The sequence below is a fragment of the Heterobasidion irregulare genome, assembly GCF_000320585.1.
Source record: "Heterobasidion irregulare TC 32-1 unplaced genomic scaffold scaffold_02, whole genome shotgun sequence".
Classification (NCBI taxonomy): Eukaryota; Fungi; Basidiomycota; class Agaricomycetes; order Russulales; family Bondarzewiaceae; genus Heterobasidion; species Heterobasidion irregulare.
Window position 1 is genome coordinate 384,992 of NW_009258198.1, and position 20,088 is coordinate 405,079.

Here is a 20,088-nt window from a genome sequence, read left to right on the forward strand (position 1 = left end):
CACCCAGGTAAGTTGGTACGACCCGTTCTCGGGCCTTTGCTCAATCTGTGAGGTTTTTGTTGGGTAGGCACTATCCTGTTTCTCACCTTTACAGAACCGTAGCACTGACATTGGTTATTTTTTATCTCTAGTCGACCTTAAAGAGGGCTTAAACCCGACAAGTGTTGGCGTCATCGACAATGCTTGATGAGTCCACTTCTAGGCTCCGTTCCCCCGTCCATGATCATTGATCAGGCGATAAGTCATGAGTGTGAATGGCTTGCTAATACACCTTTTAGGACCCCTAGAGGTGAGTAAGCTGTAGAGATACGTATATATAAGGTTGGTCATGGCCCTCTATATCAATCGCGAACCATCTATACTACTTCCAATGACGTCTCAAACTGTCTTCCGCTTGAAAGAAACCACTGGTCCATCTGGTCTGATCAAACTTGAGGAGCTCATTCCATCCCCTCGAGCCCATGAAGTCCTCGTTCGCATTCATGCCGTTTCACTGAACTATCGCGATCACGTTATTTCTATCGGCGCCTATCCTGTGGGAACGAAGAAAGATGTGGTACCTTTCAGTGATATGGCCGGAGAGGTCGTGGCTCTCGGTGAAGATACCCGGGACTTCAAGATAGGTGACAGAGTAACAGCGAATTTCGATCTGTTTCACTATTTTGGTCGCAAGTCAAGCCACGACGGTGATTGCACATATTCTATTCGTCTCTGGCTCTCACTAATCAAAATAACTCATGCGCAGGGGCTCTTGGTGCGCCTATTGATGGCGTTCTGCAAGAATACCGCGTTTTCAACGAGACGAGCCTCCTTCACATTCCTTCTCATCTGACCTATGAAGAGGCGTCTTGCTGGCCATGCGCCGGTGTCACTGCATGGAATGCTTTGTTTGGAGGAATCCCTCTCATTCCTGGACAAACTGTCCTGTTCCAGGGGACGGGCGGAGTCTCGATTTCAGGTTTAATTCTGGCTCATGCCGCCGGCGCAAGGGTACGTCTGTTAAGCACCCTAAGTTTGGATCTACACAAGTTCGCAACGACTGATAAGACCTTGCTCTCTTAAATAGACCATCGTAACTTCCTCTTCAGATGAAAAACTCGAGGTGATCTATGAAGCATCTGTTCATCTCATCGCAGGGTTAACCATCACTCTTAGCTTGCGACGAAGCTGGGGGCTACGCATGTGATCAACTATAAGAAGCGCCCTGACTGGGAGAAAGTAGTACTGGAGGTACGAGAAGTCCTGCCATCTTGATTGCGGTTTCTGATTGTAGTCTCTTGTAGTTGACCAACGACGTCGGGGTAGACTTCATCTTCGACAATGTGGGAATAACTGAAATCGACAAATGTTTCACCTGCGTGGCGAAGGGTGGTGTCATCACTGCTATTGGGTTCCTCGGTGGTCTGCAGCAGGGGAGTTACCCTAATGTCTCCATGCTTGCTATCATCAGAGCAGCTACTCTCAGGTCGGTATGCAGTGTGTCAACGAATGATCGCTGGCTGACAGGATCATGTATAGGGGAATCAATGTGGGCTCTAAGCAGTTGCATCACGACCTGTTGCGCTTCGTCGAGGTCAAGCAGTTAAGGCCTTATATCGACAAGGTGTTCTCGTTTGAGGAGGCACCCTCGGCTCTGGAGTATTTGGCTAGTGGAGGACACTTCGGAAAGATTGTGGTCCGTGTTTCTCGTCAGTAGCTCTAAAATACTTCAGCTGTATGTATAAAAAAGAATCACGTTTCGCAGTGCGAAGACTATATATTCAATTATGATTTGCACCACGAAAGAAGTCTATGATATAGATTTTCTTAAGACGCGGTGAAAAGAAATTGGCTATATAGCCAGGCAGTTCGTATCTTGACAGAACCTGGACCCATCTTCGCCTCAAGATCATCGAGGGCGTCCTCATCACCATCCACCAGAAGCTTGTCCTCGTAGGAACCCCACGAACTCGGGCTCACTGGGGCACGCGGAGAAGGGGGCCTGGGTAAAAAGTCTGCCTGCTCCTCATAGTCTTCGTCTGAGTCCACGACGACTTTTATAGCTGATTCATCGACGTCAACAGTGTCGAGATCGTCTTGCTCCGGTTCCGCGGGATTCGATACTTGCGGGACATCCTTCTCAACGACATCTTCATCCAAGGCATCTTCTTCAGCCACAGCATCCTCGTTGACAATTGCTATCTCACCCAACGATTCATCGTCGACGTCGCCTGTGTCGTCCATCGGCTCCTCAGGGCTACCTTGCTCCAGTTCCGCGGGATCTAGGTCTTCCTGTAAACCTTCCTCAACAAGCAAGTCTTCATCCATAGCAACCTCTTCGATGAATTCTTCGTCCAACTCATCCTCGTCGATTCCGCCTGTCTCCTCCATCCATTCTCCAGGATCGATCACACTCTCTTCTGCAACCTCGCCTTCGCCTGTCTTCTCAAGGTCTATGCGTTCTTTGGTAATCTCGACCTCATCCTCATCTCCATCCTTGCCTGCGCCCTGATCCTTGCCCTTGCCCTCGCCCTCGTCTTCGTCCTCGTCCTCGACTGCTGGCCCAGCTTCAATATCTTCTTCATTGAGATACATATCCTCGTCATCGAATTCATCCCCCTCGTCATCAAGTTTATCCCCCTCGTCATCTAGTTTATCCCCTTCGTCATCTTGCGGTTGAGTGAACGACTGCTTCTGAGGGCTGTCTTCGACACGCTTACTGCCTCCGTAGCTCGCCCTTCGCCCCTCCCGCTTCTTTGCCTCGTCCACTCTTCCTTGTCGCTCAAGACGTACAAACTGAGCTGCGCGGGTGTGTAGAGCCGGCGTCATGTGCTCTGGAACCGCGTCTGCAGGAGATGGGATGTATTTCAGGCCGTTAGATGCTTGAATCGGCTGCTTTGGCGAGCGAGTTGCCGTATGTTCTGCAGATGAACGCGACAGAGGGATAACTTCCCCGCGGTGGTCGTCCCAGTCCTTGTCGCTACCCTCATCTTCATCCTCATCTGACGGTGCTAGCTCAGCACAGGCCTCTTCATATGCACGTCGCATGGCTAAATGCATCTGCCGACAGACTTTATCCGTCTTTTCAAAGCTGTTCGTGCGCTCCCAGATATCTCGAACCAGCTTCTCTTGGAGGCCATGATTTTCTGCCATACGCTGAAGCACCACCTGGGCTCCAAGCTCCATCGTCAATCGTCTTTCTGATTCCGGCAACTGCGAGACAGCCGAAACCGACGCCGACGTTGGAGAATGCCGTGACGGAGAGATCGGATTGTACTGCCGACGGGGACATGAGCTCCAGTAATCAGTATTTGCTGATGTGATGGAGGATGTGCGATGGAGGGTATGCTCATAGACAACTTCTGGGAGCGTTGACTGGCGAGAGGCAGACCGAATGGAGGATGGAGGCAATGACTGTCGGCGATCATGATCAAGCATATGACCTCGCAGATGTTTGGTAGCAGAGAGAAGATCAAGGTGAGGAACCTCCTCTGGGAAACCAGCCAATGTCCGCCGGCGGGTATTTTTCACGTCCTCGGCTACCCTAGTAGGGATCGCGTTGACAGGCTTCGGCATCTTCTGGAACAATTTGCGTCGAGGGTCGGTTGTACGAGACATCGGGAATTTGAACGCGGGAGCAGGCGACGCCCTTAGGGGAGCTGGTGAATTCGACGGCTTCGGGTCGGGAACTGCTGGTATGGGATGTTCAGAACGTCTAGAATCGACTGGGTGTTTCGATCTTTCAGGAGTCAATTGAACTCTGGAGGAAGTTGCGACGGCATTCGGCTGAGCGGTAGATCTGCGTTGGTCCGAGCCGTTGGTCAAAGGCGAGGATTGGACCGGAGACGTCGATTTACGATTGCGCTGCAAGGGAAAATGATCTGTAGAGCCTGGCAAGGCGGTGTCGGTACGATCCGGAAGGGACGGTGGTTGCACCAAGGCAGCTTTATTGGATTTCAGGCTCGCCTCAAGAGGCAAAGGCGTGGGTGATCCATGTGAGCGGTGTGGATCGTTATCAAACATCGGATGTGGGGCAGGTATGGAAAGGTGGGATGGTTTCTCAAAGCTCCCTTGGTGTTTGGGTAGGGTTGCCTTTCGATTTGTAGCGCCTCGTTTGGGTGGCCAGACGGTCTTGGTAACGTCGTCCTCCACGCCACTTTGTCGTCGACCACTAGGTGAAAGCCTCGAGTCACCCTGAATAGTCGTGTAAGCGCTCACATACGGTCCTTGTTCGAGTACAGGCAACGCGCGCTGCTTTTGAGGGATTGTGGGAACAGGGCGAGGGGAAGTAAAGTCAGGCTGAGGAGAAGGTGGCAAGGATTTGAAGATGTCGTCGTCCATAGCTTGAACCACTTTTCGTCGCTTAGGCGCCCTTTGGGGAGAGGGTAATATTGGAAGCGGTTGCACGTGTGAGGATGGGCTAGGCAGCGATGCCATATCTATGCGTTGTGGTTCCGGAGCGATTTCTGTGGTACCATGGTCTCCGTCTTCCACAATACTATCAGGGCCATCCACTTTCGGAGTAGGCCTCGCATGGTCTATTTGGGGACGCTGCTGGAGGGGCGTTGTGAGGTCGTAGGTTGTATCGCTTGTTGAGGCTGAGGGAGGATTGCGTCCACTGGGCGTTTGAGGAGTAGATCGTGGGACTTTCGAGGACCCAGCAGCCCGCGGCGTAGCACCCCCTGTCCTAGTGGGAGTGTGGATGGTGCGTGACGCTACGGCCTTCGTAGGCCGTAATCCATATCCGACGGCCGAGCTTCCCGGAGGGTTGGAAGGTTGAGACAGAATCGACGATGTCGCAGCGGGGCTTTGAATGGGATTCGATGATCTAGATTCACGGCAACATTCGAAGTAAATGCGGTGATCCCGGGCCACTTTGCCGTCAGGCTATCGGCCTCATGAACGTACCTTGGGATAAAATCATCACCATTAGATTCGCCAGCACCGTGATGCTGGGGGGTCTCCTCGGCAGGATTATCGGTCGAAGCGGGAACAGTGTTCCCTGCCTTTGTAGCCGTCAGAGGCTTCTCGCGAGCCTTGCCTTTCTCATTTTGAGTAGTAACCTCAGGTCCATTGCTAGCCTTCAGCGCTGGTACATCCTGGAGGCCTCCATCCCTGGGGCCTTTCTTCCTTTTATGGTGAGATGAGTTCGTACTGTCCTGAGAATCGTCATAGGGCTGCATTTCGTGAGCGACGTGAATGTAAAATGACAGCAATTCAGCCGCACCGATATCTGCCGCTGCCGTGCTAGATTCATCGGGTCCTTCCTTATTTCACTGTCAGCTATAATCTCTGAGGTAGAAATGAGACGAATAACTTTGGGTCGATGCCGTGAGCTTTCTGATAGTCGCAAATCTGCTTATTGAAGCTTTTTTTCTTATTCTTGTATCGTTCTCGCCAAGAATGCCAAGAATGGCGAGATGCCCATGGCCACAATCCGTTGGCCTGAATCCATGAATATCAACGAGAGACAGTGTGGTAAGATTGCAATCGGGACGAACATTTTCCGTCAACATCTGATATGGCTTATTTCCCAATCGTCCACCCTCTGAAGGGATATTGAGGGCGATGAACTTGATGAGCAGTTTGTCATCTACTTCAGAGAAGGCTTTTCTGGTATTCAAAAAGTCAATAGATCGTGTCATTAGTCGTGCGAAATTAAAGACACACCTGGGTGCAGTGCTTGGGCGCTTAGATTGAGCTCCTTCCTCCACGCCATCAGCCCCTTCCTCCACGCCGTCATCGCCATGCCCATGCCCATGTCCATCTTCACCCCTCTTAGCAGGTACAGTCCGCACCCTCTTTTTCTTCTTCGATCCAGAGTCCTCGTCCTCCTCACGTTTGCGTTTGCGCTTTCCGTTCTCCGGCTGATCCGCGACGAGGTTGCGCTTTCTCTGGTACGAGTCTATGTGATAATCAAACCATGCGCGATCCTTCTTATACCTTTCCCTCCAGGACTTCCATGGGTGATGGGAAGCCCAAGGCCACTTATTTTCTTCCTGAAATAGACTACAGTTCGTTCCTGCTCAGTTCGGACTAATGGAACATACGTTGTCGGTGAGATGTTTGAACAACTCATTCCCCATACGACCATTGAATTGATGAGCGTACGCGGCGATATATTTGATCAGTAGCTTTTCTTCGTCATCTGTGAACTCTCGCCGCCTGCATGACAATCCATAAGTACGTCGCCCAAAGATCAATGGTGAAATCCTGTCTGGCACGCACGTGGGAGGCATTTGAAGGGTTATTCTAGCTTCAAGCTTTGTCAGCCTCCTGGCAAATTAGCACGAGCAAAGGAGGGCTGTGAGTTTCGCCCCAATGTGTTCAGAGGTGTTTAGTCGAACTTGAGGTGGCGCTGTGCAGGACGCGTGGGCGCGGTTAGTGCGGCGGTGTCGGATGTGACAAACGACGCGCTGAGTCACATGTCGTGACATGTCGTGACATTATGCAATATGCATGACAGAACCGAAAGTTTGGCATCATGCTACAGTGATGATCCTCTCGCCGACGACGGGTGCGGATTGGAGCAAGCCTCGAGAAGACAACGGAGTTTCCGGAAGGAATTGGTTCTTGTTTCGTTTCTCGTGGCGGACAGCAGCGACTCTCAGCTTTGAAAAAGCGGGGATGATCGCCGTACGTGTTGAATTTTGACGTACTACGCGATGATCTATGTTCCGTCATCTTGAAATCGAGAGGCTTTTGAGCAACGCCGGACATGAGCCAGAAGATCGTCAATTTGGATGCCGGACTCGGTAAAGTACTTAAGGAGCCCCGTTTCACAACAACCCCCAGGACGACAACCTTTGCAGCAATCGCAATTCCCTCGACATTCCTTCAACTCACCTAGCCATTCTTTCAGAAAATCATAATGCTTGCATTCACTTTAATCACTCTCCCTTTCGTCATGCTCTCCCTCTCGGCATTCGCTCTCACGGAAAGCAACGCCCACGAGGCGTCTCGTCACCACTCACGCGACATTGCTCGTCGAGCCAGGAGCGACGTTAGGCTATACAAACGCTTCGACAACGCTAAATTCACGTTTTATGATGTTGGAAAGTAAGGTGCTCATAATTCATATCGCTTCCCAGTCGCTCATGGACTGTTCAGAGGCGCTTGCGGTCATACTAACCGGGGCTCCGAATATGTGAGTAGATCTGCGTCTGAATTTCCTCTAATATCAGTATTCACTATAACTTTCTTGCAGGTTGTCGCCGTGAACTCTGCTGTACGTTATCGATCGACATCCTCTGCTTGAAACCTCCGCTCACCGGCAGCGTATAATCAGCAATACGGGAAAGATTACCCCGGACCTCATTGCTTCAAAGAGATCACCATCACTTACAACGGCAAGTCTGCGCAGGCCTCTGTGGTGGATGAGGTTTGTCAGAGTTTCGCTGCTGGTCGTTTCAGATTCTAAGCATTTTGCAGTGCCCGGGATGCCCGTGCGGAGGTCTCGATCTATCACGCGGGCTATTTGACTACCTGGCCGACGAAAATCAAGGCGTCATCTACGGCTCGTGGTGGTTCAACGATGACGATCGCTCTAATTCGTTCCGTTGTTGATGTCCGCGGCTTCTAGTCTCATTGTGCGCTGGTTCATATGTTGTGCTCGGTATCACTTACCGTTTTCCCAATTTAAATGGCAATGTCGGGACATGCCCACTGTTGAAGGGGTAATTACAATGGTGTTGAGTATTGCTATAGATAATCAGATATACATCAGTGTGTGTATTGGCTCCTATACGATTCCAATCGAATTAGGTCTGATTGGTATGAGTGTTCGAAATTAACAGCAATCAAGAGAAGTGAATCTGGAAGTTTTGGAGAGGAACTGCTACCTCTGCTCGGAGCACTTTCGTCTTCGAATCGTATGAAAAGGGTGCAGGGCCACTATGCCCGCGCCCTTCGATCTCGACCTTTTGCGGAGCTTTATCGACGCCAAGGAACAGCACGCGGGCGACCTTGACATCAGCGTGGTATCCGAACTGGCCCGTGACTGTCAAGGAGCGCTGTTGATACGTCATCGCCACGGTTGTGGTCGCCTTTTGAACAATTCTCTCTCCGTCGTCGATGTACAACGACCCCGTCGCCTTTCCATCCAAGCCCGGCGCGACCACAAACTCGAAGTCTGTCTTTCTGAGCTCCGCTGTGGTCATGGCCCCAGTCGCCCGCAGGGGCAAGACGGCCCCGCCTTTTATATGCAGAGGAATGGTGGTAAAGTTGACGTTATCAAGGGTCACGTTAGCCCCTTGGCCATCGACCAGAGCGAGAGTGGCGAAGTCGTAGAAGCGGTCCTTTGGTAGATAGAACGTCACTGACGTCGAGTTCTCCTCGGTGACGGGGGAGACAAGTATAGAGTCGCCATAGAAGAATTGAAGATCTATCGGGTACGTCGCTACATCGTGCGGGTACTTGAACCAAAGCGGGTTGAGTACGGGCGTCCCGTCAGTGTGAGCGGTGTGGAATGCCGTGTAGATGTAATCTATGAGGCGATACCTATGTATGCAGGCACATGTTAGAGGAGCTCATTACGATGTGAAAAGCCTCACCGAATGTCGAGCACGCTTTTCGCTGCCTGGGTCACAAGTGGCCAACGGTAGAATTCTTGGCTGATCGACGTATCGGCGTTGTGCTAGAAGCGCGATCAGACGATGTGATGTGGACCACTTATTTGACTTACATTCCGCATAAAAGGGTAGAACGCCCCCAGCATTGCCCATCGAGCACAGAGCGTCTCCGTCGTATTCGCCGCTAAACAATGATAAGGCTATACTGTTAATGCTCTGGTATGGAGACTTTCACGCACCATATCCACAGATGTCACTGCCAACCATTGGAATCTGGTAGACACTCGCCATGCCTAGCATACCAGCGATCGAGAGGCGGTAGTGCTGCCAGGTGCTCATATTGTCCCCAAGCCACTTGCCGACTTTGCTCCCTGCACCTGCGAAGGTTGAGCGGGTGATGACCAACGTACGCAGGGTTGGACGTCGAGCAAGCATTGCGTCGTGCGTAGCGGAGGACATCATCGTCCCATACATGTTATCTAGAGAATCGAGTGAATACCTGCCCTCGTGAAAAGTCATGAACGATACCGACGCGTGTCGTATTCAATGAGCCCATTGGCATGCACAACATTGCTCTAGAAAACATCATGATTAAGATGCATATTGCCGCCTGCAATTGCTGCATTCTACGCACATATGCTGTCTTGTCGGATAGTACGCCAGCGGCATTATCAATCTTGTACGGGGGATTCAATACATCCTGACCCTCGTGGCTAGGGGCTGCTCTCTTGGATTTGTCATTGCCAAAGATAGGCGCATTGGGATCAGGAGGCGCAACTGTGCGAGGCGGCGGGAGGTCTTGCGCGATCGCTTGAGCGAATGGGTCATCGCATGGATATGTGCAAAACTGAAGAGAAATGCGATGAATATTCGAGCACGAACGAATAATCGAGATTCATACACTGGATGGCTCGTTCATGTCGATCCAAGCGCCGTCGATATCTAAACCGGTTTCCGGATTATAGAACAACTGGAATTCATTGTTCCAGTATCTGTTCAGGGGAAGCGATTATGAATACATCGATAAATTATGAAGAGTGTTCCTACTCTGTGATTTGTGGATGAAACCAATCTAAGATGCTGATCAGAAACTCATAAGTCAGCAAAACTTGCGAACACCCGCGTACCAGGAAATACTGTGACACCTATCCAAGAGAAAACAGCCGAGTGAGTATCGAGACGACAGCAGACTCATCAGGAACTAGCCTGGCCAGACAAGCCCTAAGCTGGCACTTCCATTCGGAGCCTTGATCCATACATCCAAATCAGTGCCTCGATCGTAAGGGCCATAATTTTCGCCAGGTAGATAACCGACTGCAGGGTCGGTCATCAAAACTGCGGAGGCAAACTGGTGAAACCTTGTCCTCTGGATATCAGGTGAAGGTACGTACCAAACTTCTGATCGTGGGCATGCAGATAGTCGACGATCTCTCGCATTCTTGATGTGGGGAAATAATCGGGATCGGTTGTGAAGATCCTGCGCTTGTACATATAATCTACGGGCTGTCAAGACATGTGCTGGTAAATCTAAGCTTGCTCACTGACCGATATCGGTCCACATTGTTTCGAGAGGAATGGACGCCAAAGAATAATTGGTAATGACGTTGGCAACATCAACAAAATCTGAGGTTTTTCAAAGTTCACTGACGTCAAGGCTCGACATCGCAGACCGGGATTGTCAATGTTTTTACCTTGATATCCAAAACGACATTGATGCAGGCCAAACGACCAGTATGGAACCTCAGCAGGAGTGCCAACCACCTGCGCATACTGCCTCGCCACTTCCGCAGGATCAGTTGTACTCCCCGCAAGGAAGTAGAAATCAAGGACCCCTCCAATCACGTTGTACTCGAGCGTAGTCGCCCCAGTCGCCGTCTCGTTGTTGCGGATCTTCACGTCCATCCCGTTCGAGCTCAAGAGGAACACTGCGTGCGTCCCGGTCGGGCGATGTTCGAAGTAGACGGGGTGATTCCCGTACAGGTTCGTGCCCACCGGGATGCCATACGCGTCGCGCGACCACATGGTGCGCGTCGTGTTCGCCGTGTCGAGGCGGAATGGATCCGTGTGCTCGCCGAGGCCATAGACATTTGCGTTCGCGGGGAGGTTCGTCTTCACGCGCAGATACTGAGGCTCAAAGATGAGAGGGTGGGACGCGGTGGAGAACAGGATTTCCTGGGTCTCGGCACGGAAGATGCTGAACGAGAACGGAGCGGCGGTGTAGTTGAACCTGATCAGCGCGTCGGAGACAGACAGGTCTTCCCTCGCCGACGGGCGCGGCAGAACGGACTGGGGAACTTCATAACGAACCTCGGACGGATCGGTGATCTTTAGATGAATACGCGTCTCTGAAACGGGCGATGCGTTACACCCGTGAGTGGACGTGACGTGTGATATAGCAGCCTTACCGGCTTCGTATGTCACTTCCAGCGACAGCTTCGCCGTGTCGTTGCCAAATACGTTGCACGCTGCCCCGGCGAGGACAAGGTCGGCCGTGAGGTGCGCCCCGGTCGTCTGGATATTGGTCGCGTTGTACCCTGGGCAACTGTCTAGAACGCGAGGATCGACATACTCCGCGCGAGTATTTGCAAGACTGAATAGCACAGCGGCGATGACAGGCCCTTGTAGATGCATTATCGAAGAGCAGTGAAGCGGGCGCGTCGCAGGGCGGTGAGGGCAAGCCGTATGAACTGAAATTGGACCCACTTCTCTTAAGTAGTAGAATCGCGAGTGTCAGGTGTTTCTGCATGTGACCGATGCGTGAATGTCATGAAATCTTCGAATTAATCACACGTTCTGGACGCTGTTTTTTCAGGCGCGCAGATTGCGCGCCCAACCGAACCTGTCTAAAGCTGAAGGGGTCCATTTCGTCATAATGTCAGCGACCGCCCGTTCAGAGGGAAAAATCACTGACGTCTAGCACACAGATGGCTATAGAACGCCGACCACTGAATCTGAACATTTATAGATGACAATCAAGTCAAGCCATGTGACGCCAAGTGTTGATGGATAGTTGTGGTGAACATAAGACTACCTGAGCAGAGCTGATGAAACCAAACAATCACTGCTTACATTGCTTACAACTTTACCAGAAGGCTACATACTCGTCCAAATAGCGTACAACTATCAGCACGTCGCGGGCCAACAAAACGTAGAAAGAGATTCTGAGAATTCAGGGAGAAGAGACACGGATGACGATCTTGCCAATATGTTCGCCCCGGGATAAGTATTCGACGGCTTCAGGGAATTGGTCGAGAGGGAAGACCTTGTCGATGTATGGCCTCAGCTGCTTGGTCGCGACAAATCGAAGGAGGTCGCTGTGCAACTGCTTCGATCCAACATTGATTCCTCTGACATCGACCGATGTGTGAGCTAGATATCAGGATGCAAGGAAAGGCAGCGCTCACCGAAGAATGGCGCCCTTTGCAAGAGCAAGGCCGGGGACATTCGGGCTTGTTGTCGGCTGGCCGCCAAGGAACCCGATGCTGCTGATCGTTCCTCCGGCCGCGACGCAATTGAAGCATCTCTCGATCTCTCGCGCGCCGACATTGTCAAATATATGGTGAACCCCTTCGCCGTCTGTAAGCTGAAATGACAACAAAAATTGTGAGTAACGTTATAAACCCGTTCTAGAGCGCAAGACGAACTTCAAGAGCGACCTCATCCCAGTTGGGCTGTTTCTTATAGTTGATGGTGTGCGTGGCACCTAGCTTCTTCGCAATCTATGTCAATTCATTAATCGGTGATAATCTTGTCATACAAGGCAAAGCACTTGCCTCAAGCTTCTCGTCAGATGAAGAGGTGATAATTGTCTGTCCAACAACCCATGAGTGGTGGCGTAGAGATACGACAAGTCATATCCACCTTGGCACCAGCAGCATGAGCTAGGATCAGGCCGAACATAGAGACGCCGCCAGTTCCTTGCAACAATACGGTCTGTCCAGCGATAAGAGGAATACCGCCATATAGTGCGTTCCAAGCGGTAACGCCCGCGCATGGGATGCAGGCCGCTTCCTCCCACGTCAGATGTTTCGGAATATGGAGAAGACCGTGCTCGTCAAACGCCCGGTACTCTTGCAGGACACCGTCAATCGGCGCACCGAGGCCGCCTAAGCACGCAGAACGCGTGAAATCATGGTCAAGCGTGGAATCGCCGAGCAAACGCACCCTTCCAATTAGGCTGCGGGCCAAAGAAGTGCGTCGGGTCGAAATTGGCACTGACGCGGTCACCGACTTTGAAGCCCGCTACGCCCTCGCCGACAGAGACGACCTCCCCGGCCATGTCGCTCCCTGGGACGACATCGGCCTTGATGGGGAAGGGATATAGACCCTTGGAGACAGCGTAATCGCGGAAATTGAGAGACGCCGCGTGGATGCGGACCAGGACTTCATGCGCCTTTGGGGAAGGGACGGATTCACGGAGCTTGACGTAGCCAGACGGACCCAGGGCCTCCTTCAGGCGGAAAACAGTTTGCTGAGACATCTCAGAAGCGCGCACGGGAGGTTATGGACGAGTCAGAATATTTAGGCCTGGCGCCTCTTATAGGTGCTCTAGATGCTCAGGAACTCGATGATATCATCTCACCGGCTAAACGAAGTTCAGCCTGGCTTGGTGGAAATTTCTCGACATACGGGTAGCGTACGGTACATACCGGACTCCAGGCCAGCTATGCAAACGAGGCAAGACTTGACACCAGCATGACGGGTGATGGGTCGGAAATGCATGTTGCCTTCAAGGACGAAGCAACTCTGGAAAGCAGGCCAAGTGTTTGAGTCGTCCTGCTGTTCGACATTCGCCAGAGCGCATGTGGGTGTGGCCGGGGCGGGCGTGGGTGCAAACAGCGTGCCGCTTATGCAGCCTCCATTCAGCCACTGAGTCAGCGGACCTGCAGCGCGTGGGTTCTCCGAAAGCGATCTAGATCGACTGCATTTCTCAAATCTCTGGAAAAATAGAGTGCGATGCAAAAAAAAAATCGTCCTAGTTTCACCTCATACAGCTGTTGAGATCTCAAGGCCTCAAAGTGATGGGATTCATTGATGAACACTGGTTGAAGCCTGCAGTTTCATTTTATACAGTTGAACATCGTCGCGAGCACTGGGCCGACCCCTCGCGCGACGCGCTCGCACAACACACGCGAACCTTGACCCAAACTGCCGCATCGTACACCCGCGCCGTCTCGCTGACGAACCTACGTACTAAGCGCCTGCCCCGCGTCCTCCAGAGGCTTCACCCCACTCGCGACGAAAAAATCGACCTCCTTTCCACTACCCCACGTCCGCGCGCGCGCGGCCGTGCGGAACGCGAATGCTTCGAGCCCCGCGCCCTCGAACGCACCCCGCATGTCCGCCTCGCCGAGCCCCGCGGTGTGCGCGACGATGTGGTGGTACCTCTTCGGAATGACCTCGTCGGGCTCCTCGCCTGCGCCTGCGCCCGAGCCCGAGCCCGAGCTCAACCCGCCGGGCGCAGGCTTCGTGCGCTTCATAATGTCCGCGACGAGCAGGCTCCCGCCGGGCTTGAGGAAGAACGCGAGCACGCGCGTCGTCTCCGCGATATCCGCAAAATGGTGGTACGCCATCGTGCACTTCCCGCGGCGCGACACGACACGACCCAAAACAAAACAAAACAAGACAGATCGGCGCGCAGGCGGGAGTATCATCGAGCCCACGTGTGACCCTGACTGAACATTACGCGCGTGGAGGGGAGCGAGCGACTCGACTCACGATGACGACGTCAAAGCGCTCCCCGCCGAGCGCCGCGAGCTCCTGCGCGTCGCCCCGCAGCTCCGCGCACACGGCGCGCATCTCGGCGGGCGGGATCCCCTGGTTCGCGACGCGCAGGTTGTAGCGATCGACCGCGCCCTGGCTGACGTCGACGCCGACGAGCACGCGTGCATGCGGCGCGAGCGCGCGCGAGACGAGCCCTGCGGCGGGCACGACGGCGGTCAGCGCGAGCGCAGGCGAGGGCGAGGACGGGGGCGGGGGCGGGGACGCACCGGTGCCGCATGCGTAGTCCATCACCGTCGTCGCGTCCTCGTCGAACGCGTACGCGGCGCGCAGTGCGCGCGCAAGACGCCTCGCGACCTCGAGCCGCATGGGCGAGTCGTCCGTCGCGTTTGCCTCGGCATCGAAGTGCGCTGCATTTGCGTGGACGAGGGAGGCACCGTCCGTGTCGTTGCTGTCGTGGTCGTGATGATGATGGTGGCGCGCGTGTCCATCGTGGTGATTGTGGTGATCGTCGGAAGCGTCGGCTAGTTCATACATGTCGGATCTCGACTGCTAGATCACTCCGTCGAAGTTGAATGATAACAGGATGCTTGGACTCGAGGGAGACGGAGACTGTTGAAAGGTGAGAACGCATCACGGACTCCGGAGCGCGAAGATACGAGCGATGACGTAGATCATAACGCAGACTCGGCGCCTGCACGGTTGTTAACTTACTTATTAGTATACTGAGCGATACAGTGCCCTCTAGGACGTCCTCAGCTGTGGCAGTGTTGCGACCTTTACTGGAGCTGACTCAGCCGGGCTTCCACCCGAATATGGTATCTATTTGGGTCAGTTTCAGACCATATATTTCGACCTTCCACGATCTGTACCACTTCTGCAGCTCTTCTGCACCGCGCCGCATCATCACAGCCGCGTCGCCCGAAACACCAGAATATTCACATTCGGACGACTCGGTGCAAGTGCGAGTGCGATTGTGGATGTGCGACCAACACAACTTCCAAACGCGCAAGAGCAAAAGCAAGAGCAAAGCGCAGAAACAGCATCTATTCCAGCAGACATAACGCACGACAATAATAACGATACAACCAGGGGACCGCCCGCGCCGCGCAAGCGCGACGCCGCGGCCCCTTCCCAGCCAGCCAACGCCGCCGCGGCCCCGCTGCGGCGCTGCAGCGCTCATTATCTGAGTACGAGCGCATCACGTCTCAGGCGTCATGGGGTCGTAAGCGAGCACGATCGTGGGGGGGCACGTACGCGCACGCGCGGGAGCCCTGCCCGCGCGCCGCGTCGCGGAAGCGCATTAAAAGCAAGAATCTCAAGAGAAAACGTAAGCAAGTGGATACAATGTGCAGAGAATATTGGGTGCGGGTGGCGGGTGGGTCAGTGAGGAAAGGAGAGAGGGCCCATGTGAGGTGGGGCAGGCTCGTCTAGAGTATATATAAGTAAGTAGGGAGCGGACGGGGGCTCGTGCTGGACGAGCGGCGTCAATTGGTGGGTTGGTCAAGTTGGTCTAAGTCGGTTAGTGGGTGGGGTGGGGTAGTGAGAGGATCAGAGCTTCTCGGTGATGGCCATCGAGAAGTCGGAGAAGTACGTGTTCTGATCCTTGGGGGATGCCCAGTCGGAAGTAGAGCCTGCACGGAAAAAATATCAGTCTCAGCGCCCAGATCAAACAAAAGAAAAGAAGGGAGCAGCTCACCGCCGAAGAACGTCTGCATCTGGATGCCACGCAGCCGCCCGGCGTCGCTCGCGCGCAGGATCAGGCCGTCGACCTTGACCACGCTCTCCCCGTTCGCGAACAACTCGAGCTCGCCGTTTGCCTGCCCGACGTCGTTCAGGCGCACGCGCTGGCTCACGGTCGTCCACTTGCCCGCCTCGAAGCTGAACGAGCCGCGCCCAACGGACGCGCCGTACGTCGGGTTGCACTCCGACTTGGGCGCGACAGAACACTGCTTCTCATTTGCGGCGAAGCGCGAGTCCGTGTAGGGTGGCAGGTAGGTGTAGAGCTCGCCCTGGCCGTCCGTGCGCCACATGAGACGCGCGGAGAAGCACGCGTCGGAGCGGCGCCCACCGGAGCAGGAAACAGCGACGGTAGCGTCGTCACCTCCGTCTACGGAGAAAAAAAAAGGCGAGGGGGTCAGCATGGTGGTTCAATAAAGCGACATCACACAACGAATGATGGCACGGATAGCCGAGGATGCGAATGATGCCAAGGCACTCACAGAGACCGGGCAGCTTGCCGCCCTTGTTCCAGTCGAAGCCCTCATCGAACATGACGGAGTAGCCGAAGGTGGCCTCCTTGGCCGTTGTGAGATCGACGTCCGACGGGCCGGGGGCGTAGAACGAGATACCACCCTGGGGCTGGTGGCCGAAGGTGTACGAGCCCTTGGGGTAGTGTGCCTGCATGGAGAGCTTCGAGTCTGAGCCGGGGGAAGCGACGTAGTTGTGGGTGAGCGAGGAAAGGACGTGATCTGGGTTGAAGGTGGAGTCGGAGAGGGAGAGGGCGCCGCTTATGCCCTGGAGGGTGGTCCAGGAGGTGGAGGGCTGAGCGATGGGGAAGAGGGCACCGAGGAGGGAGCCAGTGACAGCGTTGTTTGTGGCAGAACGCGTGGCAGTGGCCTTCGCAGAGGATGCAGAGGAAGAGGGGGCAGACGCGGAGTGGGAGGCGGCGGCCTTGGACGAGGTAGCGGTAGGGACAGCGCTAGACGAAGACGAGGGCACTGTGGAGGAGAGCGGGGTGGATTCTGCGGACGATGCTGCGGACGATGCAGACTCGATGGCCGAGAGAGCAGAAGCACGCGCGTTGTGAGGACATGAACGGCGAATGTGCCCGTGACCCAGCGGGAGTGCGTTCGCGAAGGAGAAGAGAGCGACGAGGACGAGGACGAACGCGTTGAAGGCGTACATGACGGTGGAAGTAGAGTGTGGGAGGGAAGGGGGGATGAAGGAAAGTGAGGAGGAGAAGACCAACGAGACGGAGAATAAAAGGGAAGAGCGAGACAAACTTCGAGGGTGGCATTGTCTCCAGTCCCACGCTCCCTCGGTCCCTTGCCGAGCGCTGCCGAGCGTCCCGTTCCCTTTTCTGGCCAACTCAATGCATTGCCCGCCTGTTTTTGCGCGCCCTCCGTCTCCTCGCTGCGCCCGGAGCATCTACTTTTCGTTAAAAATATTTTCGTCCCTCCTCCTGCGCTCCAGCAAACCGAAAACCGCTCGTAATTTTCGGAAAAAATGCTGCGATGGAGTCTCGTGCCCGCAGAGTCTAAGGCCCGGCAGAATGGAGTCGTCTGGTACACGTTGACCAGGCTCCGAGCCTCGAGGACAAGAGGTGGGCTTTACCTCGTTCCTTATGGCATTGTAGACAACTGCCGGAGGGTATGTGCGTGGACCTGGAAATGGTTCATGCTTCTAACGTGCTCTCGCTATTGTATCAACGTTTCTCCAGCACCGGCGGATGGCTGAGCGCTGAATACTTGAGGGCGCTACAGTGAGTAAGGGTCGCGCCATATTCGCAAGCCATTGAGAGAGCAAATCAGAAGCAGCGCCGGTAAGTAAAGATGGAGTTATACAGGGAACGCAAGCCAAAGAAATGATCTGGGGTCTGAATCCTCCACTGTCTCCGGTCCCTTACATAGAAGCATGCACCGTCTCAGAATTCATTTACCTTTTCCTTTCCATTTGTTCTGGAGATCACAATGAAGTTGGAGGCCCGTGTGTACTTCCTCTCGTCGGAATTCGGCCTGCACGGACACACGCCACTGAAATCGACTCCAACACGCTTTACACGATGCTTGTGGCCTGAGGCCACGACTGTACCGTCCAAAAGTCCGAACGACGTCTCCATGGCGAGCGAATTTCTTTCTTGTCCACCTTTGACCAGAAAACAATCATGTCCCTGCACAGAACAAACGCTGAACAAAAACCTCCCGACAACAAGTCGGCTCATCACGTGGCGGACTTGTATTCCACGTGTTGACGGGGACTCATAAGTAGCAACCACGATCGTTTTGTCTAGCGCACATACTCACCCACGACTCGACCCACCCATACACTCAGTGGCCAATACCCTTTCGTATGACAGGCGCAGACCACACCACGATGTTCCATGGCCTAGTAGAGGCAAAACGGAAAGAGATCCCCGAGGCGAAGCGCCGGAGGCTGACCCGTCCGTCGCGACGTGTCCCGGGCGAGAGCCAGCGGGAAGGTGCGCCCCCGCTAATGCAGGAATACATGCAAGAGGCCCACAACATCGTGCGTCCCCTCCCGCGCCGCCTCTGATGTGCCCCCGCCTGATGGACCCGCGCGCGCAGCTCACCCACGTCAACACGCTCTCGCGCATGCTCGCGAACATCCGCAAGCCGTATCTGGACGTGCATTCGCGGCACCCAGGCACGTCGTCGCGGACGGGCGAGCGCGCGCTCGATTTCTCGGATTTGGAATCGTCGTTCCTTGACCGGCGGCATTTTACCAACGAGGAGCGGGACCAGATCGACTTGCAGGTGCGGGTGATACTGACGCGGTGCGCGGAGCGGGTAAAGAACATGGAGGCCCTGGAAAAGCGTGAGTGGCCTCCCCCTAGCAAGCCTCAACTTGTGAAGCCACATATAACGCGGGCCGGTACATAATGCCGCACTTCACTTGCTCAGAGCAGCGAGAGCGACCTAAACCCGCGCAAATTGGCGCACACACACAGACACACGTTGATGCCGTCTTTCTTACTTCCACAGAACGCACCGAGCTCGCAGCGAAAGAGGCGAATCCCCTCCTACGCATGCTCCCCGCGCGCCTGCGCCACGACACCTCCACCATCGCCTCGGAGTACGTCGCCGCGCACAACGCGGCCGTCACATGGTACCTCACGCGGCGGCTCGCGCAGGTCAGCCAGCAGCAGAAGGAGCTCCAGGAGGAGCGCGTGCGCCGCCATACGGAGCGTACGCGCACGCTCGGGTCGGGCGCCGCGCAGCAGGCGATGCACATGAGCGTCGGGGACTCGATGATGGCGGACAGCTATGGCCCGCCGGGCAAGAGCATCGGCGCAAGCTGGATCCTGGGCGGTGCATCCTCGACGCTCGCGAACAGCTTCGCGTCCACGATCGGCGCGCCGTATTCTGCGGCTTCGTCGGCGACGGCTCTGCCGCCAGACGAGTATGGCGACCGCTACGACGATGACGATGACGACGATGACGATTATGACGTCGAACTGTCGGCATCCCAAATACAGCAGTTCGAGAGCGAGAACGCGCAGATTCTGCGCGCAGTGGAGGACACGTACGCGTCGGTGCAGCAGGCAGAGGTGCGACTGCTGGAGATCAGTGCGCTGCAGATGGAGCTCGTCGCGCAGCTCACGCGGCAGGCAGAGGTGACGGACAGGATCTACGAGGACGCGGTCGCGACGAGCGAGCTCGTCGAGAAGGGGAACGTGCAGCTGCGCGAGGCGCGCCGCCGCGCGCGGGACGGGCGGATGTGGATATTGCTGTTCCTCATCGGCGCGAGCTTGTCTCTACTGTTTTTGCATTATTATTAGGCGCATCCTTCTTTCTTCTGCTGGTGAGCGCCCGTTTGCTGCTGCCGTCCTGTCCAGTGAAGCTTGAAGGTCCAGAGTTTTGTACAGGTGTGTCGATTCCGTGCATGTCCGTACCTGAGAGCTCTTTTCAGCTTTCCATTCCACGCATTCGACTCCGATGAATAGTGAGTCTCGGCCCTCGAACCACAGCCTTTAGGCGATGCGCGGAAAGCAGAACTATATGCGCAGCGTCGATGACTTCGATCACGTGATGGCTTGGACGTCACCAACTGTCTCGGGAACGTAATGCAGCCCTTC

The 20,088-nt window shown here is 54.7% G+C and overlaps 9 protein-coding genes across 9 annotated transcripts; 4 read left to right on the forward strand and 5 right to left on the reverse strand.

Annotated features, from left to right (window-relative positions):
• The first annotated feature begins 356 nt into the window (after positions 1-356).
• On the forward strand, positions 357-3,126 carry qor11 (quinone oxidoreductase 11). Its single transcript, XM_009543719.1, has 6 exons — positions 357-686; positions 746-990; positions 1,067-1,102; positions 1,156-1,230; positions 1,284-1,465; positions 1,519-3,126. The coding sequence occupies exons 1-6, from the start codon at positions 371-373 to the stop codon at positions 1,694-1,696; spliced, it is 1,032 nt and encodes a 343-aa protein (XP_009542014.1). The 5' UTR covers positions 357-370; the 3' UTR covers positions 1,697-3,126.
• Positions 1,517-6,218, reverse strand: HETIRDRAFT_457246 (uncharacterized protein; the record flags this gene model as incomplete). The annotated part of the gene is made up of 6 exons (XM_009543720.1): positions 1,517-4,807; positions 4,888-5,156; positions 5,481-5,592; positions 5,650-5,873; positions 6,030-6,144; positions 6,208-6,218. 6 exons carry the CDS (start codon positions 6,216-6,218, stop codon positions 1,807-1,809), a joined length of 3,732 nt encoding a protein of 1,243 aa, XP_009542015.1. The 3' UTR covers positions 1,517-1,806.
• Positions 6,219-6,850: 632 nt separating this feature from the next.
• On the forward strand, positions 6,851-7,545 carry HETIRDRAFT_168597 (Non-catalytic module family EXPN protein; the record flags this gene model as incomplete). The annotated part of the gene is made up of 5 exons (XM_009543721.1): positions 6,851-7,038; positions 7,090-7,126; positions 7,187-7,207; positions 7,268-7,360; positions 7,411-7,545. The coding sequence occupies 5 exons, from the start codon at positions 6,851-6,853 to the stop codon at positions 7,543-7,545; spliced, it is 474 nt and encodes a 157-aa protein (XP_009542016.1).
• A 109-nt stretch (positions 7,546-7,654) lies between these two features.
• Positions 7,655-11,180, reverse strand: HETIRDRAFT_61107 (glycoside hydrolase family 31 protein; the record flags this gene model as incomplete). Its single annotated transcript, XM_009543568.1, has 13 exons — positions 7,655-8,478; positions 8,532-8,614; positions 8,663-8,733; positions 8,789-9,028; positions 9,082-9,124; positions 9,184-9,396; positions 9,451-9,541; positions 9,597-9,629; positions 9,752-9,884; positions 9,941-10,045; positions 10,095-10,172; positions 10,241-10,894; positions 10,955-11,180. The coding sequence occupies 13 exons, from the start codon at positions 11,178-11,180 to the stop codon at positions 7,779-7,781; spliced, it is 2,670 nt and encodes an 889-aa protein (XP_009541863.1). The 3' UTR covers positions 7,655-7,778.
• Positions 11,181-11,597: 417 nt separating this feature from the next.
• qor10 (quinone oxidoreductase 10) lies at positions 11,598-13,029 on the reverse strand (the record flags this gene model as incomplete). The annotated part of the gene is made up of 6 exons (XM_009543455.1): positions 11,598-11,896; positions 11,954-12,132; positions 12,194-12,268; positions 12,323-12,358; positions 12,411-12,655; positions 12,714-13,029. The coding sequence occupies 6 exons, from the start codon at positions 13,027-13,029 to the stop codon at positions 11,719-11,721; spliced, it is 1,029 nt and encodes a 342-aa protein (XP_009541750.1). The 3' UTR covers positions 11,598-11,718.
• Positions 13,030-13,582: 553 nt separating this feature from the next.
• Positions 13,583-14,877, reverse strand: HETIRDRAFT_407374 (uncharacterized protein). The gene is made up of 3 exons (XM_009543722.1): positions 14,540-14,877; positions 14,268-14,467; positions 13,583-14,224 (listed from the first exon to the last, which is right to left on the reverse strand). Exons 1-3 carry the CDS (start codon positions 14,805-14,807, stop codon positions 13,736-13,738), a joined length of 957 nt encoding a protein of 318 aa, XP_009542017.1. The 5' UTR covers positions 14,808-14,877; the 3' UTR covers positions 13,583-13,735.
• Positions 14,878-15,085: 208 nt separating this feature from the next.
• HETIRDRAFT_168592 (uncharacterized protein) lies at positions 15,086-15,660 on the forward strand (the record flags this gene model as incomplete). Its single annotated transcript, XM_009543723.1, has 2 exons — positions 15,086-15,100; positions 15,154-15,660. 2 exons carry the CDS (start codon positions 15,086-15,088, stop codon positions 15,658-15,660), a joined length of 522 nt encoding a protein of 173 aa, XP_009542018.1.
• Positions 15,661-15,821: 161 nt separating this feature from the next.
• Positions 15,822-17,177, reverse strand: psl14.1 (polysaccharide lyase family 14 protein; the record flags this gene model as incomplete). Its single annotated transcript, XM_009543460.1, has 3 exons — positions 15,822-15,904; positions 15,970-16,380; positions 16,493-17,177. 3 exons carry the CDS (start codon positions 17,175-17,177, stop codon positions 15,822-15,824), a joined length of 1,179 nt encoding a protein of 392 aa, XP_009541755.1.
• A 1,164-nt stretch (positions 17,178-18,341) lies between these two features.
• On the forward strand, positions 18,342-19,791 carry HETIRDRAFT_309330 (uncharacterized protein; the record flags this gene model as incomplete). Its single annotated transcript, XM_009543724.1, has 3 exons — positions 18,342-18,518; positions 18,578-18,827; positions 18,995-19,791. 3 exons carry the CDS (start codon positions 18,342-18,344, stop codon positions 19,789-19,791), a joined length of 1,224 nt encoding a protein of 407 aa, XP_009542019.1.
• Positions 19,792-20,088: the final 297 nt, after the last annotated feature.